This window comes from Chamaea fasciata, unplaced genomic scaffold, assembly GCF_029207755.1.
Source record: "Chamaea fasciata isolate MVZ Bird 193981 ecotype frontalis unplaced genomic scaffold, bChaFas1.0.hap1 SCAF_1, whole genome shotgun sequence".
NCBI lineage: Eukaryota > Metazoa > Chordata > Aves > Passeriformes > Sylviidae > Chamaea > Chamaea fasciata.
In genome coordinates, this window is record NW_027094086.1 from 144,937,678 (window position 1) to 144,956,049 (window position 18,372).

The window sequence follows — 18,372 nt, forward strand, 5'->3', positions numbered from 1 at the left end:
TTTCCTATCCATCTCCACGTGGAAAGTGGAAGAAACAAAACTGTTTGATAGGCTACTGGTCTATGGCAGCTTGGATTGACCTGATTGTGTATGGCAGCCTGTGTTAACTATTTTGAGATGGAAGAAGGGGCTTAATGTCAAAGGAGATGCTTCTGCCTCCCTTGCCTTGAGATCCTGTTGTTGTCCTTTCACATCAGCTTTTCCAGAATAAGTATCTTCATCTGTATCTTAGCAGCAAAATCAGGTTCTGAGCTTTTGCTAGTAAAGTGAAAGGTTGCCAGTGCTACAGAAGGGAAGTAGCATTATTTCTTCAAAAAGTCTTGCCCTGATCAGGTACAATTATTATTTCAGTTGTCTTAACGTGTTTCTTATGACTTCACCACTGAAGTTTAGAAAATACCTTGAGGTAATACTCTATTTTTTTCCCTTTGGAAACATTGTGTGTTTCCATTCTAAAACTAGTCTGTAGGAAGCCCTGTCATTTTCTTTGATATTTTTTCTGATGACAAATAGTGTCAAAATCGGTATAAAAGCACAGAATCCTTGACTCTTGACAGTTTATCTGGGACCTTGGTGCTTGATAATAGGCTCTAGAAACATTCTTGTGAATGGTGATCTTGGTGCTTTGAACTTAATTGGAAACTGTTTATTGAGTGACCTGTGTTATGATAGATCTGCTTTCATGGATGGATTCAAGTTTTAAAAAGGAAACTCTTTGTGAAATTTGATTCCTTGAAAGAAAGGTACATCCCTGTAAACATAGGAAGTAAGACAGATACTATCTTGTGAGCCTGATGTCTATTTTGGACATTACAAGGCTGCTACCATATGGAGATGGAGAAGAACAGGGAGGGGAAACTGATTTGGTGAACACTGTTGGATGCAAAGATGCTTTTATTACCTTTTGTTGGTAGTTATCTCCTCAGCTAGGAAGAGGAACTGCTCTGCAGCTGTCCTGGCTTTTTGAAAGCTTTGTGAGCACGTACTTAGGCACACTTTGTAGCCTGCTATGATCTTCCTGGTGAGAAATGTTGGAAGAGTTAACACATCTGGAACTCTTTCAGGACAAATTGTTCGCTGCTTTTCCAAGAAGCTTTCTCGCCAAAATGATTCATAAGTGACCTTGACTTAGCCTTTCAAAACACCATGAGGTATCCATCAAAAACACAATAACTTGAGATTCTTCCACAGACAAATTTCAAAATAGCATGAGATTATTGGCTGTGTGTTTATTTCAATTGTGTGCATGACTCTTAAGAATTTAAATTTATTTTAAAATTCAAGAATAAATCAAGTCAGGTGTTCTGTCTCCTATGGAAAATAGGAAAAACTTTAGAACACTGAGTATAAAATTATTTGAAACTCAGAAATTTTTATTTAAAAATGCCTACATTATTTAAAATTTAGAAATGCTTACATTTGTGTATTGATGTGCATAGAGAAGGGAGTAAAGAATAATTGAAGTATGTGTTAGTGATTCATCTGAGTTAAATGTTGATATTGTTTCAAAAAATTGTTTTAGTGAAATATTAAGTGAGGAGTAAGTGAGTAAAAATGGTGTAAAATGTGAAGTATCAGAAGGAAATAATCATATCTTAAATCCAAAACAATTAACAAGAATATAACCACCTCTCCTTCCTCCCCTCCCCCAAATCCCCAGGAGCTGGGAAGAGGGGTAAGTAAAGGGAAGCAACTGAGTAGTCATCACTATTGTTCTGGGTATGCTGTCTTGTTCTGAAAAGACATTTATACTGCAAATTATTTCTAGCAGTAGTTAGTTAGTATGGACTCTTAGACTTTGCTGTAGCTTGCCTGCTCTCTGTGGTTCCAGAGATGCCCAAAGGGACAGTTTGTAGCAGTAGCTGTGGCTGTAGTAGTCTGAAAGCATGTTTGCTATAGAGCCCTCTGGAAGAGCTCTCCAAGAAGTTTTGATCTGTATATTTAAGTATAGTGAAATAACTTTGTTGTTACATTGAGTGAAAAGATTTTGACCAGCAAAAAAACAGGGTGAGAGTATTCATTTTTGGAAGCAACTTTCTTAAAATATTGATGCTCATAAATCGTATCAGTACATCTGAATTTTAATTGTAAATTAAAATTATTCCTATCTATATACATTTTAGCCTGAAGAAAGACAAGTGAGTATTGAATGTAACCTGATGTAATTTAATTTTCAGATGAGCAAGAGGATGAAGATGCCATCGTTAACAGAATATCGTATGTATAGCTCTTCTTGGCAGAACTTCTTTTCCTGAATGTGTTATGATAGGAATCTTCTGTGCTTCCAAATAAGAATCTATTCGAAATATTTAAACGTATTTTAAACAGATTGCTGGAGGGTCAGGGAAAAAGATTTGGTCTAGTGGCACCTTAAGTTATGAAAAAGGCTGTGAAAGTTTGGTCTAGGCTTTTTTCACCTGTGGTTCTGCAGGTGGGTGTGAAGTTGGGCAGAATATTGCATGAAGACCTGATGCAAGAGGTGGAATTGAGTGCAAGACCTGCATTTAGGTCTCTGAAACAGGTGTTTAGATGGGAGGTGTTGTAAGTTGCTGCAGCAGTCAGTGGAAGGCCTGTGAAGGGAGGCAGTGGATCCTGCAAAGAAAGTTAGCTCTCTCTGAAGAAGATATCTTTGATCATTGTGAAAAAGCTGCAGAAAGGTAACAAGTGGAAGACAAGCACTTGCCAGACCTACTGGTCTGCCAGCAAGTCTCTCCTTTATCCTCTTCCTGTGTGAAGTTGAATGTGAATATCTCCTATTTGAATATGCTTCAGGATGCACAGAACCTCCGTGGCTGTTGCTGCCCTCAATTACACGATTGGCTGAACTATGTGAATTGGCTCCTTTTGTGTTACAGTGTTCTTGGCTCTTCCCTGGTGGTGCTATCATCCCCTTGGAAGGAGAGCTTGGAGAAGTATTGTTGTAAATATAAAATGTTCTTCTTTCTTTCAGCCTAAGCTTCTTTAAATGTGCATGTTATTTTCCTAAAAGCAGTAACTCTCAAACACATGTAAATAGGTTTTTCTTCACATGGTGTAATTGTCAGGACTTGAGGTGTGGAGGTATGAGAAAACAAAGCCAAAGTGCTGTAGCACTTTGCTGTAGTTTGTTAGGTTTCCCAGCTCTGGCTTAGAATACTTAAATATCCTTAAATAAAAGAAAAAATCTCAGAAGCCAGCAATAATAACATAAGAATATTGTTAAAGTTAAAATTAGTCACTCATACTTTCTTTTCACAGCATTGTATGAAAGAAAAATGGATTTGTAGACTATTTGGGAAAATAAAATTTCTGTAAGCAGCTTACAAACACTTCTGTTGTAGGGATGTTCTATTTATTTTGTCATGCAATTTTGAATTGAAATTATTTCTAATTTTATTATAGTGTTAGATTAGTTCTGTAAGAATGTTTTCTTGATCTTACTTTTTTTAAGGACAGTTCTTTTTAATGCCACAAGATGGCATTTGGTATAAGTTGTACTTGGGATCTTAAAAGAATAAACTTAAGTATTTGAAACATTTCTGACAATTTCTGTATATTGACTTTGCATCTATGAGATGATAACTTTATTAACTTCTTTGTGAAAAAAACCCAACTTTTTTTTTCAGTTTGGTGTTCAGATATTTGTGTAATAGTATTCTTTATTTGTTAGAATGTTGCTCTGCTTTTAAAAATTGTACTAGGACTATAGAAATTGAATCTTTTTTCTTGTGTATGTGTCTGTGGGAAATTAAAACTGACAGAGGAGACTTGTGAAAAGATACGTAATGAGCTCCAGTAGTTTAACCTTTGAATTATGATGGAATTGAATGTATGCGTGTGCGAAGAGAGTACTCATGGTAGTTGGTGAAAACTAATTATTTATACTGGGTTCTGTAAACTATTTTCAATTTGCTTTTTGAAAGTCAAGTATGTTGGAAATCCCAGTTTCTCCTGCCTGTTTACAGTATAAGAATGTGTTCCCTTTAGACACTGATTAACAGGTAGTTTAATTACTTTTATTCCTGCTGTTCAGAGCATGTTGGTGGTAACAGTGGTACATTTCTTTAAATTTCAGGCTGTTCTTGAGCACCTTCACTCTAGCAGTTTCAGCTGGTGCAGTCCTGCTTCTGCCTTTCTCAATAATCAGCAATGAGATCCTGCTTTCTTTTCCACAAAACTACTATATTCAGTGGTTAAATGGCTCACTAATTCATGGTTAGTACTCAGCATAATGTAATTAAAATGGATGTCTTCATTATACGTGCACAGATACGTTCTTATTTTCAAACTGATAACTCATTTCCATTTAATATGCTAATTGTTAATGTGCTGTTAGCTAGTTGGTTTTACTGCTGTGTGATATATCACAAAAGGCTGTCATAACTGTTCTGTTCTTTTTTAAAAGAATTATGCAGACTTGATGGAATTAAACTAAATTCACTGCTTTGAGTATTAATGTAAATAAGAGCTACTAGAAGCTAACTTGAAACACGCTGTTCACAATTCTTTATGTTAATACAAGATTCATATGCCTTTCTCCCTATGGTTATACCTCTACATTTATTCTCAAAATAAAAACTTGTTTCAAGACACTTGCTAACTGTGGGCAGCTTGGACTAGATAGTTAAAATCAGCTGTTAGTGATTTATGTGCAAACAAGGAAAATTGTGGAACTTAAGTATTGTGATAAAGATGTGCAGTAAAATAACTGGTGAAAACAGGATATTCTTTTCTAGGTCTGTCTGCAGAAAGTATGTTCGCTATGTGAAACAATTTGTTTAATCTGGTACAAATAATTTACTTTAGGTTAACTGTGGTGTCCTCTTTAGTCTTGTGAAGAGAGCAGTTTGGCTTTGGTGGATTTGTCTCTGAAAAGTGCATGGTTTTTACTAAATGTCTGATGAAATTCACACGTAGCAAACTTGTGAGTTTCCAGTTCCCTGACTTGCAAGGATTTTTTTCTTTTTTTTTGTTTGGGTTTTTGTTTTGTTTGGTTTTTTGGTGAAGTGAGAAGTGATGTTTGTAGGACATAAAGGACTAATTCTTCACAGAGGGATGGTTGAGCAGTGAAAAAGGTTGTCCGAAGACACTGGGAGATCTTGAAAGTTTTCCAAAACTCAGGTGGCCAAAGCCCTGAGCAGCCCCGTGGCACCTGCAGTTTGGCTAAGGGCAGATGAGACTATGACTTAACAGGCTCTTTCTAGTTGAGTCACTTTATGATGTGACATGTCATGGAGTATTGCTAATTTGGTGTGTCTCCTACATGGGAGGAAAAAACCCAAGCTAAACCAATTTTTCACATGCATTTAGCTGCTCAGACATTTATATTCTTTACTCCCAAACAAGAGAAAAAAATTATTGGAAGATAATCCTTCCTTCTGTGTCTGAACTGTATTTGGAAAAAGGCAATAAAATCCATCAGAGACTGAAAATCACATAATAAACCAGTTCAGAAATTTTTACTGTCACTTATTGCTTCAGAAAATTTGGGTTACTAAGAAATCTGCTGGAATAGTTGCTGTTCGGTAGGAAAGCCTTTGAATTTGCCAGTGACCATCTTTTAATGTGATGCTGTTTGAAAATACCGCTTTATGGCTACACAGTATAATTTATATTTCGTAAGTCTAACAACAGTGGTTAACAGGGACGGGAATTCAGCATCTTGGTGTTTCCAGGTGTGTGTTTAAGGGGGAGGTGCGATCGCGGTGAACTTCGGGTGGGTTCAGGCGGGTTTTGGGTCCCGGAGATTTTGGGTTTTGGGTCGGAGCCGTTCCCCGGGCCGAGGGCTCCCCCGCGTGGCACTCGCCGGGATCGCCCCGCCCGGGGAGTCGGTTCCCGGCCCGGCGCGCTCGGCGGAGAAACCTGCGCGGCTTTGAGAGCTCCCAGCACCAGCACCCGAGCTCAGAAATGCTCACGGCCCCCTAACACTCTGCCTACACAGCCTTCACGTGTGGTTTGGGTACTGCTTTGCAAACGTTGTCAAATCGGAGCACTTGGGTTGCTTTAAAACGCTTTATTTTTTCTAGACTTATGATTTACAGCTATCATCTGATGCACTTGAACCTGACACTGAGGGGTTTTATTCTGTAGATTGTTGCATTACAACATCTGGAAAATAAAAAAGCAGAAAATATATGCCTCAAAGTTTTGAAACTAGGCAGAAAGGCCATACCTGGATCCAGTATAAACAGTTTTACCTAATTAATACGTGCTGAACTAATCCACAACTAGTTCTGACAGCAGTGTTCCGTTCTGCTGCTTTTGGGTACAACCACCAGGTGGGGGTAAAACGTAATGAAACTGCCATGAGTAAGAAAAATGGGAAATTGCTCAGGGTCCAGTCTGTTTGCCAAAGACTGGGAAATTTTTAATTTTTATGTTTTATTGACTTGTTTTATGGAAGACAGTCTTATTTCACTACAAATGCAAAGTAAAAAAAAAATTCTAGTTGACTGCCTAAAGCTTTTCTATATGTTGATGTCTGCAAGTGTCTTATGCAATTTTATGATGCAGTCGGTATAGTAGAAAATAATTATTTTTCCGGGTCTATTTTAATTTGATTTCTGAACTGTCAAATTAGGATAAGAAATAGAGAAGATCCTTACTTTGAAGAAAGGGCATATGTCTGTCAGCAGCAGAACAGAACTGTCCTTGCTTCCTAACTTTATGTGCATATTGTAGCTCTGTAGTTTAATATTCTGTAAATGTGGTTCCTTTATGCTACTCATGTAAATTTCTGGATTTTGACTTTTTAAAAATCACCCTGGATGTGCACCAGTCTCCCCTTCCTTATAATGCTCAATGTACTCTGCAGCTCCTAAGTGCTGTTTTATGCTGTAAGATACTCATGTGATAGAGTTGCTGAAATTAAGACAAACAGGTATTCAGCTTTGCATTAGGTAACTGAATGCACTCTGTCTTCAGTTGGAGAAAACTGCTGAAATAGGACTCCTACTCCCATCGAGTTGTATTTCTACTCTTCCTCTGGTGTCTTCTTTGGGGGGAAAGAAAAAAAGTGCAGACTGCTGGAGTTAATGTCCCCTTGTAAGGGCTGCTAATGACATTCCTGCTGATGTTGCTATGCCTGAATGTTTCTCGAATGGTAACAGGAGCTTCCTGGCAAAGCAAATTCAAAAGGAAAAATCCCCCTCTTTGTTAACTGGAGTTTAGCCACCTTTAGGCAGTCTGTTTTCTTTAGCAAATGAGTGTTATATTTCACGCATCTTTTGGAATTTTCTTGTTTTGTTTTCTGTAGCCTATTTGACTTGAGTTTGGTTGCTGGTGTCCTGCTGCTGTCAATTGCTGAAGAAGTTCTCTTGGCCCCCTGTCCCCCTCCTCCTCTTCAGCTTTTATTTCTCCTTCAAATTTAAAGGCTTTCACTTAAGGAAAAATAAAGTACACGGTAGAAGGATTTTTTTAGAGGGTCCAGGCAAAAATCACTGCTAACTTTCTTACATTTGTATCTAATTCAGAAATTTCTCTTGATAATGAATACATTTACTTCCAGTAAATGTTTTTTCCCCTTCCCTATTCTTTACAAAATGGCCAGGTTCAAAGAGGAAAAGGGACAAGCCTGTACATCGGAAGAGGGAAACAAACAAAGCTGTTAGTTCAAATCTTTTTATCATGGGCGAATAGTCTTTTTTGAGTGATACTTAGGTTATATAATACTGTCCTGAAGAATTATGGAAACGTGTGTGCTTTGGGGAAGGTGGGGGAACAAAACCTGTTTTTCTCTACAGATTTTTTCTTTTAGGATGCAGAACATGTGATAGTAGTTAGACCTGTTAGCTACTAAATTGCAGATAAGCTTCTTGTTTTATGAAGAAGAAACATTCCATCCTGCACAACTTCTCATAGGATGTTGAGGAGTCATGTTTAGGCACCAGAAACGGGCTGTTCAGAAAGTGTTCAGCTTGGAAAATCTTAATAGAGCAGATACCCTAATAGAGATTAGTTATCACTTCAGGTTGTTTTCTAAATCCTTTCCCTTCCTGTGGATGTCACATTTGTCTTACAGATGTCCTTGTTGTAGTCAGTTGATTTTTCACATAGATCACAGAATGGTTGAGGTTGGAAAGACCTTTGGAAATAACCTGCTCCAAGCAGGGTCAGTCAGAGAAGGCTGCTCAAAGCACTCCTCTTTTCGGTTTGTGTGTTGAAGGATGGAGATTCCGAAACTTGTGGGCAACCTGTTGCACTGCTTGGGTACAGTGGCAATGAAACATGTTTGGGATTTTTAGTTTGGTTGGTTTTTTTCTTTCTTTTTATAAGTAAGTAAATTTTCCATTTTTTCAATTCATGCTCATTGCCTCTCCTTAATTCAGTGGATACCACTGTGAAGATCTGACTCTGTTTCCCTTTCTTTCTCCCTCACCAGATATTTATATACATTGATAAAATTTCCCTAAGTCCTCTCTTCTCTGCTCTCTGTCCATTTGTCCTGCCTGTTGAGGTTCATCAGAGTTGCAGGACACTGCTGCTCCCCATTTTGTCTCTTGAGCAGATTTGCTGGGTATTTGCCCTCTGCCATCACCCAGGTCACTAATGAAGGTGTTTAACCCACCATCAACCCCCTGAGGTATCCATAGCACTGGTGGCGTAACCCCGGGAGCCCAGAAGCTCAGCCAGTGTTCAGTCCACCTCAGAGTCCACTTACCTTGCCCATTCCTCATTAATTAAGCTGTAAGGGGGTTCATGGGAGATTATGTTGAAAGCCTTATAAAGTTGAGATAAAATTACCTGCTGCTCTCCTCTTGCCTACTGAACCAGTTACCCCATTGTGGAAGGCTGCTGTTGCCATCACCTCCAAATCAGAAGAAGTTATTAAGGTATTTTTGTACTGCTTGTGCTAAAATCCATGGCTTGCTTGAAAAAATGTGGGAGAAAGGGAGTATACAGAAGAGAATTTTTTGAGATTCACTGAGAGTAGTAAAATACTTTTGTCCTGAGAACTTCAGTGGTTCTCTAAAGAACCTTCAGTGAGATTGTGGAAGTGGTACGCCTGAGCTTGCAGTCTGTCTCCCAAGGCTTCAGACATTTGCTGTTGAAAGGTAAGTTGTACTCAGGTTTTGTTTGAAGATTGTTATGCAGAGAAATGGATTATTTTCAGCCAAGACCTGTAAATAACTATATCCATAACCCCCGGCACTTGTACATATATTATATTGTTCTATGTAGGGGAGGAAAATATTATATATTTAACTGTGAAACTTATAATGTAAACTTCTTGTTTGTTGCAGGTTTGTGGAATCTTGCCTCTCTCTTTTCAAATCTATGTTTGTTTGTGTTGATGCCCTTTGCGTTTTTCTTCCTGGAATCAGAAGGATTTGCTGGCTTAAAAAAGGTAGGAAAACACTTTTAAAAACAGAGTAATTGCAGTGTATTTATACATTTAATTTTCAGCCCTTGTATAATTTTATTTATACATTTAATTTTCAGCCCTTGTTTCTGGTGAAACTGAAATTACAGACTGGGGAGGATTTGGTGCTGGCATGTGTGTGCTAATGTGAAGGTGTATATACAGCTGCACACTCTGGCACAGGCCAGATATACAGGGGAAAAAGGATTCCTTAAAGGCCATGTGTAAAGAAATAAAGAAAATTATTAAAAAAAAATTGAAGTGATTCAATCAAGGTTTTAGTGATTCTGTTGGGATGTTAAAAAAGAAGGTTCAAGAAATGCACTAGATATAACAAGTAAAAGGACAGGTTTCTTGCTAATGGAAAGGGTGATTAAATAACAGATGACCCTGAGAAAATAAGCTTGATTTGTCAATTTTAAAGGTTACAGATGTTACAAAAAAGATTCAAATATGGTCGATATTAAAAATAATATGTTAAGAAACCATGTCTTAAAATATTAACTTACCTGAATATATTCAGGTTGAGAGGGTTGAGTATTTCAGTGAAGCAGGGAATTTGGCAAAGCAGTTCTTGAACAATAAGATGATAATGATTGTACAAATATGTGAGCTAAGAAATACAGTAAAAAACTACTATAATGGGAGGAACATCAAAATTAATTTTGAATCATAAATACCAAATAGATTAAACTGTCTGGGGACCAGTTGTAGCACTTTTCCATTTATCTTTATCATCCAAATGATTACACTTTTGGTTTTAATGATACTACGCTTGAGGGAATTCTTCTCTCTTTGGATGACAATTGTCAGAGAGCAAAAGGTCTTGAAAAATGATCTTGAAATCTGGAGAATTAAAATGAATTAAATATGGATGCAAAAGACTGAGTCATTGAAGCATGGCCTGTAATGTAAAGTCACAAGTGGATAATTGTGTTTGGAAGGAGAACATCATTCCTGGTTGCATTGACAGGAACTGGTTTGAAGACAGTGAAGTTGCCATTTTGCTTCTTTGGTGGGATTTTAGGGAAAATTCAGTGGAAGTGCTGCATTCAAGTTGGGATTTTTGGGCTCACTTGAGAAGAAACAGAGGACAGCAAAACAGACAAAAAACAACTTAGGAACTACTGTATGAAGGAAGATTTTTATTCAGAGAGGAGAAACAGAGACTTTATTCCAGAAGGTGCTGGTGGATTACAGCAGTGCAGCTATGTTAGAAAACACCTGCAGGGTCTGGCCCAGGTGGGGTGTAAATGTTGTCTGGTGTCACCTGTGCTGAGTTGATGCTGCTGCAGCATTGCTGTGCACTGACCAAACTGTAGAAGTAGCAAGGTCACTTCAGTTATGGGTTTGGGGGACCAGACTGGTGCATTCAGCTTCCAAGGAGTTTGGGGATGGGCTACTGTGTTTAACTCATCCATCTTGGCTGGAAAACACTTTCCATTCTTCTTCATTGACTTCAGGTATCTACAGGGCTGAGAGCTTTTAGCAACTCTGTTTGTCCTTCCAGTTTTCATGTGGAGGCCACTCCATTTTCCTTTTGACACTGAAGTATCTAGACGCAGCTAATATTTATCTTCTAAAAAATATTTCAGTGGGGTTTGTGTTTCCTTCAACAAAACTAAGGGTTCACTCCATTAGCATACTGGGTAAGGTGCTTCTGCTGGTAGAGTTCTGTTGGCTCCAATAGATGCTTTATGTATCCCAGCTACATGAAACTTGCCCTTTACATGAAACTTTTAATAGTGAATGTGTAATTTTCTTATGGTGGTGGCTATCAATAAATCCTATCCAAGATGAATCAGATCACCATTGCACATTATGTTTGAAAGCATTTGTGAGAGGAGATGTGATGAGATGGATAAGATAGAACCATAATCTTCTGCAGATGCCAGGGAAAAGATGTTTATTAGTGCTTCAGAGTTTGCTTCTTCATGGGGGCAGATGAGATCAGATTTTAATATCAAAACTTACCTATTGGAGGGCAGGAAATTCCATTTTGAATTTTTGCGGTTTTTTTTTTTTTACTTTGAGCTCTGGATGTTTTTGGAACATCCCAGAAGCCAAGCGTGATTCTTGGTACAAATACTCCAGGGCTTTATGCAATGTCTGTTCTACCTTACTGCTCTGTTTAAAATTATCCAAGATGGATGGAATTGTTTTGCCGGTTTGGAGTGAGCCTTAAAGTTGCTGGTCAATATTCAGGATTTGTTGGATTTTATGATATGAACATACCCTGTCTTTGATGGCTTTTCTTGGAAAGTCAGTGGCAGATGGCACTTCTGGACTGAGGTGATAGTTAAAATTAAATGTGCTGTTCTTTTCAGATGCTGATGTAGATAAAGGATTCTATTTGTAATAATTGCTATATATGTTTTAAAGAATGACATCATATAATTGGGTGATTAGAATCTGGAAAAATTTGTAATTAATCACACTCATGATTACATGTAAGGTTTTCAGTTCTAGCATCTGTGAAGGAAGGGTATTTTCCATCAATTTTTACTTTCTGTAGTTTTTTGCCATGTTTCTTACCTCTTTTCCAAGAAGATTTTGAGACCATGATTACTTTGTAGAGTTTTGGTATTTGAACAAATGATTTAGTGTAAAATTTTTTTTAAAAAGTAGTATTTTGTCATTCATCACATTAAACAAATGGACCAGAGAGATAAAGCATTGTTCAAATGCTATTACTGTTTGCTGGAAGAAACAGATTTTAGTGATCTCAATTTAAAAGAACATTTCATACATTTGGCAAAACTTGTAGCATTTAAGAGAAGAATGATCTACTGTAAATGCGAAGACCTTCAGTAAAGGGGTTTGGCATGGATCTTTAATCTTTCAGTTGGGAGTTGGGAAAGCAGTTGGTTCTAGATACCCAGTTCAGGTCAAGATTTGGATAAAAAAACTGTTCCAGTGGAAGCTTTTATGCAGGTCATTTTGTCATTGAATTATGACATTTAGTCATCATAATGACTAAATAGGTCACTTGGGATATAGGTGTGTGCAGTGAAGATGTCTCTTTGAAGGTCTTCATATATTAATTACTTGTTGGACTTTAATAGAAGTTCTGAAAATGCATAATTAAAAGAGGTTCATTCCTGAAATTGAAATGATTTTTTTTTTTTAATGGATGTCTTTGTTCAGATTGAATAGCAACAGTAATTTTAGTCATTATCATGTATGGGTCTGACTCCTGAAGATTTTAGCTGTCTGTTTGTTCATCACAGACTGTGCTGTAAAAGGTGATTTTATGTATTGGCTGTAACGTGATTTTGTTTTTTTTTTTTGCAAGCTCTGATATTTCAGATAGTTCATAAATTACTATTGTGAACTTTGTATAACTTCTCATTCTGTGTTCCTGAATGATAGCATTGGTCCCTTAACTGTTCTGAATCAGAATGAGTTTGATTAACCATCTTCCAATTTCCTATGGCCCTTTTCCCTGGCTGCTGGTATACTTTCTAAATGGCATGCAGCCCCTTTTGGAGACTGACTTGGCTTCCCCAGGGCAGCTCTTTAGAACAATCAAGGGCTTGCATATTGTGCAGAGGAGAGAAATAGGGAAATGAGTCACTGGCCATGGATGGATGCAGCGCTGCACTGCAATTCAGACTGATCCTCTGCTAGTTTTTAGTGAAATCCACTGTGTGAATTCAGAAAGGGGATTTTGGGCCTGAGTGGTCTGACCATGCCCTTCTAAAGATCTTAAATGATGCTCTTTGCTCTTGTTCATTTCCATTGAATGGCACTTGAGCAATTCTGATATCAGGACAATAATAATAATCCAGCCAATAATGGCGGTATCTAATATACCTATATATATATATGTGTGTGTGTGTGTATGTGTGTTTTTGTGTATCTGCCATGTATGTATGCACACATGTATTTTTGTGTGCACATGTGAATTGAATTTTTCAAGACTTTGAGTTGTAATACATTGCAACTTAGCCAGTGCTGTTCACTGAGCTGGTGGCATACCTGATATCACTTTAATCTGTTGCATCAGTATTAAAAACTGTTTTACATCATTCTCTATTCTTATCTTCCTTTGTAGATACTGTGCATAAAGTTATGTTTCTTGTTTAGATAATCTTCTAGTCCTTTGTCACTGATGTGCTCAGACTGTAGTTACGCAACAAAGTTGTCAACAGTGTTTCTTAATGTCAGAATTAACCTCATTCTTCATTATGCTCTCCAAAAATGAAAAGTTAGGCTATTTGCAGTTGAGTAGGTCGCAGTGCTGATGTTTCCATGTGTAGTAACAGACTGCAGAGAAAATAACATGTGTACTGCTTTGTGAAGGAGGCAAACATTTTTGAGGAGATAATTGCTATACCTTTCCTTGACTTTTAAAATATGACCTTTCTCTTAATGTAACTTCAATGGAAATTTGTATTTATTTGAAGTTGACAAAGAGAAGGACATTTTGGAGTAATTTTCTTGTAAGAAAATACAAATAGTGCAATTTACTACTGCGAGAAACTGGAAAAACTAGGTATTGCATAATCACAAGTGTAGAGTTTTAAAAAGGCTTTATGAAGTATATTACCTTAATACTGATCTTTGAACTTGTAGTCATAGCATAAAGTTTAACATGAGCGACAGCAACATCCTGACCAATTATCCAAATTATCCAGACATCCCAAAATGTTCAGAACACAACACACAGAGTCTGTGGATTAAGAGGTTAACTCCTGGAACATCAAAAGAAGTGCATGATAATAAAAACAAATAGTACAAAAATTTGAGGTAACTTCCTTGCTTAATTAATTAGGTAGACCAGGTGGAAGCGAAGAGGCCAGAGCTGGTGCTCAGAATGTCTATAAAGCTGAGCAACATGACAGCACAATGGAGGAGGAACAAAGATTTTTTTAATATACTTCTATCCTGTGTCACAGTTTGAAATTGTCCTGGTTTATGTCCCTTTTGGCAAAGTTACATAAAAGTGACCCTGTACTGTATTTTATGACCAGATGACTTTTTTCCCAGTGGCTAATTTGTATCAGACCCCCATCTTAAAGAGACACAGAAATGAGTAGGAAGTCCAAGCCGGTTTGTCTCAATGAGCTTTCATTGCATGCTTTCATTATTTTTGCTCGTTTTTGCCACTGATCATCCATAAATTGTTGGAAATGAGTGATTAAGGAAGTGCTGCTTAGTGTTAGTGGCACATGCACATTCTTGGTATGTTTTTTGTGGGTGAGAGGAAATCGCGTACTGCACAAACAAAAAGGAAAACTCCTGCTGGGAACCTTTCAAGGAAATTTAACTTGCGTAATGTTTTGATCTTGGTGTTTATTACAGAAAATAAGAGTAATATTTCACCAGCTATTGTTATGTGTCAGCTAGTCTCTCCATCTGCTTGCCTTTCCTTGATGGCTCTTCCCAAATTCTCAGTTTGTTTTAATAAAATCACCACTTAAAAATGTAGCAGTTTATTCATATGCTGAAGGCAGGTGTGCTGGGCCAGTAGTCTGAACATTTATTGTGTTGTGCTTGCTACTGTATAAAGATTTGGCTGTTGTGGCTGCAAAGCCCTGCCTGTTAGCAGCTGCAGCTTAACCCATGCAAGTAAAACATGGGGTGTAGTTTCCTCACAAAATAGTGAAATACAGGGGTTTATGCTTTTGAAGGCAGATTCCTTCCCTTAATCACTTTTAAAAAGATGGTTTACAAGTAAAATTACTTATTTGGGGAGAGGGTGAAAGTTGAAGCTTTGCAAAAATACTATTATTAACGAATTTGAAATGGCTTTTTTTGCTGCACTCTCTTGTTAGCTTGCTGAACAACCATAGTGTGTCTTCCATTTCCTCAGTATTTTATTTTATCCACTTTATTAATAGCAATGACTTTTCCTAGTCATTGCACTATGAAATAGGACTGAACTAAGCTTAAGTTTCTCATGCATTGTATTGCAGTGCATTGTATCTCCAAATTCCAAGTAATTAAACACAGTAATAAATACAGTGAAAAGTGAATCTGCTGCTTTATTTCGTGGTGTGTATGGGAATTCTAATTTCTGTATTTTTCCTTGTAGAAAATCTGTACTCCCAGCTTTGCTGTTTGTACCAGTAGAACTCTGGTACAGCCAAAGGTGTTGACTACTGTAAAAGGCATTTTACAGTGTGTGATGACAATGTAGGAAGTATGTTCAAAGTTAGCTTTGAAGTATTTACTTTTAGAAACTTTTTCACTTATCTTGAGCAGAAGGAATTTCTTTCCATGGGAAGAAATTGTTCCTATATTGCAAAATACTGGCAAATAATTGGCTTGGAAATCTTTTCTGATATGAAATGTTCTCTAATTAAGATCACTTTTTAAAATTTGCCTTGATTTTTCTGTAAAATGGATTTGGAGAGTTCAAGAATCTTGAGCATTGTTTGCAAACAGCATTTGACTGTGCTTTATGCATACTTCTACCCCTGACTGCAATACCCACAGGCCACTGTGTGTATGGCTCACCAAATAGTCTTGAGGTGCCCTGTTAACAGTGTATGTTTATTTGGCATTTAAGCTCATATTTATTTGTCTATAAAATCATTTAGCATGAACTGAGACCTAGTGCTCTGATCCCTATGAAATGTTTACTAGTATGCAACTGAATTATTGTACATTATATTACAACCCATTTACTCATTCCATTAGTAATACCAGAGACAAAAGTTGTTTAATCAGTCACATCAAAGGCAGCTGTTTGGGTTCGTATTTTTGATATAAACTAACATGTTAAGTTCAGATATGAAGTCCAGTTTTTAAACTGGAATCTTTTAAAATGACACCACCTAAAATCTATTAGTGTTTTTTGTTTAGAAGCAGATCCTGATGGTTCTGGAATTTTGATTTGGCAAGTAGCTTGATTATGATTTTTCCTTCTCCCAAGTAAAATACAAGTATACTTAGCTGACACTTGTACAAACCCATAACATAATCGGTAGGATGCGAGGTTCAGAGTTAAGGTATTTAACTGTAAATCTTGTTGTAAGGATGGTGCTTATCCTGAACCTTTGTGAGGTTGCTTCTTCCACCAAAGTCTCAGAAACAGCTTGTACATCGCTAAATGTAGAATGTGTTTGTAATTTGTAATGTAGAAGGTGGCCCCATCTAATACTATGAGAAGAGCTTATAAAATGGCTGCAAAGGGAAGATGAGAAGGTTTAATATAACTTGTCAGCATGTAACATTGACAAGTGTTACACTAAACTCTGAAAACATGTTAAAATTACAGCTTTACGGTACCAAGTCCTTCACTTGCACTTCTGCTAGGAAAAAAAAATATCCTTACCTTACAGGTGTATATATTAACAAATTAGAGTTTGGTGAGTGTTTTGCCTGCTCTTGTGAATCTGTGACTGGAATCTGTAACTCTGCTGTAGGTTAGTGTGATATGAAAATACCTTTGTAAAAGTAATGTCTGCTGTCCTTTCACAATGACAGTAAGAGCATGAAAATTACTACAGGTATGTCAAAAGACGTTGGAAATCCTGGTTGTATTATTATTTTTTTTGTATTTCAAAATCTTGACGTCAAAACACTTAATTTTTTTTGGCCTATATGTCTGTATTTAGACATTTAGGATCAAAGGCTGTGCAGGACAGGTAAATAACATCCATATATTTGTGGGCTTAAACCCATACCATGTTTCACTGAGATTGAGATAAAAAGAAATTCAAGAATCAGTGGCCAGGAGAGAGGAACTTGCCAGATGAAAAATAATGGCTTAATGTGAATTTGGTTTTGTAGATATATAAAGTATTTTATCAGGTTTTTATGAGACTTCTTGCTAAAGTCAATTGGGGACATTATATGCAAAAATCTGCCTTTTTTATTAGCATAAGGAGATCTGTGGTTTGTTGAATATTAGTAGCAGTTCTGTATCTGGGAAAGCTGAGGGGGAAAAAAGGGCATGTTGGTTGTTGCACACATTGGATCAAGATGTGATGAGATGTGATCTGTGCTCCGTTTCATTGAAGCAGTTAAATGTCAGTTGGTTGCTTCCATAAATTAGATGGTACTTCGTTTAAAGAGGCCTCAGTGTAAGGTATGAAAAGGTAGGCTACCAGGAGATAAGCTGATGGTAAGGTTTATTGGGTACAGCTTTTCTGCACTGCCTGCCTCACTGCCACTTCGTTATCTGAGCAGGGGTTCAGCCTTTCTGCAGCTGTGTATGGAGTTGAGGTTATAATTACTTTTTGTGACCAGTTCTGTGATGTAGATAGAAAATCAAAATGTGTCAAGTTAGTTTGTGTTCTTGCAGTGTTTTAACGTATTTGAGCTATTGAAATTTGTAGAGTAACAAGATGAACTGAGTGTTAGTAATATTGGGGTAAAAATACTGCACAAAGAAAATGGAGTTATTTTGAAATGTGATTTTCTGACTGACTTCTCTAGTATGCTGTGGGAAACTGCTTTAGGTGACGCAGTATGACTTGGTAGAGGCATCTGTAAAACTACTCAGTTTTGGAAGCTAGCACTGGAGCATTAGTTATTCCACCTCACCCCGGCCAGGAATGGGCTGCATTGCTGAACTTTTGTGCTTTCCCCACGCCTACGTTGCCCTGAACTTGCATGTTTGTGCTGTATGTAGCATGCTTGTGCTTTGTAGAATTTCCACAGTTTCTGCTAAGAGCCTTAACATGTAGCTGGAAGTCTGCAAATGGAATAACAGGAGAATATTTTCCTCTGCTGCTCCCTTAGTGGATAAATTTAGTGGTTTTTTTGTTTGTGTTTTTTTAAAGTTTTTTTTTTACAGTTTTTATTTTGTTTTAGGATAGCCTACAGAGTTCTGCATGAGAAAGTGTTAAAACATCTTTAAACATGTTAAATACTTCTACTGCTTATAAAGCGTACAGATGGTACAACTACCAATGCTAAGCTTGAATCTCTTAGTTTATCACTGATGTAAACAGAAGCACTGGCTTCTAAAATAGTTTTTCTTCCTGAGACACATATTTTTAGGCAGAAATAAGTAACTTTTAAATTTTGCTTGGATGGAAAGTTCTTAATGCCCTCTGTAGGCCCTTCTGTTCGTG

At 37.2% G+C, this 18,372-nt stretch overlaps 1 protein-coding gene across 2 annotated transcripts in view; it reads left to right on the top strand.

Moving 5' to 3' along the window:
• The window catches only part of LMBR1 (limb development membrane protein 1), a 67,278-nt gene that overhangs the window by 14,760 nt on the left and 34,146 nt on the right, over nt 1-18,372 (top strand). Inside the window, exons 3-5 of one of the 2 annotated variants that reach the window (XM_066200813.1) lie at nt 2,178-2,217; nt 4,055-4,194; nt 9,222-9,325. In XM_066200813.1, the coding sequence (XP_066056910.1) occupies nt 2,178-2,217; nt 4,055-4,194; nt 9,222-9,325 (284 nt within the window). The remainder of the gene's footprint in view (nt 1-2,177; nt 2,218-4,054; nt 4,195-9,221; nt 9,326-18,372) is intronic. The other variant, XM_066200822.1, reaches the window with a different exon arrangement.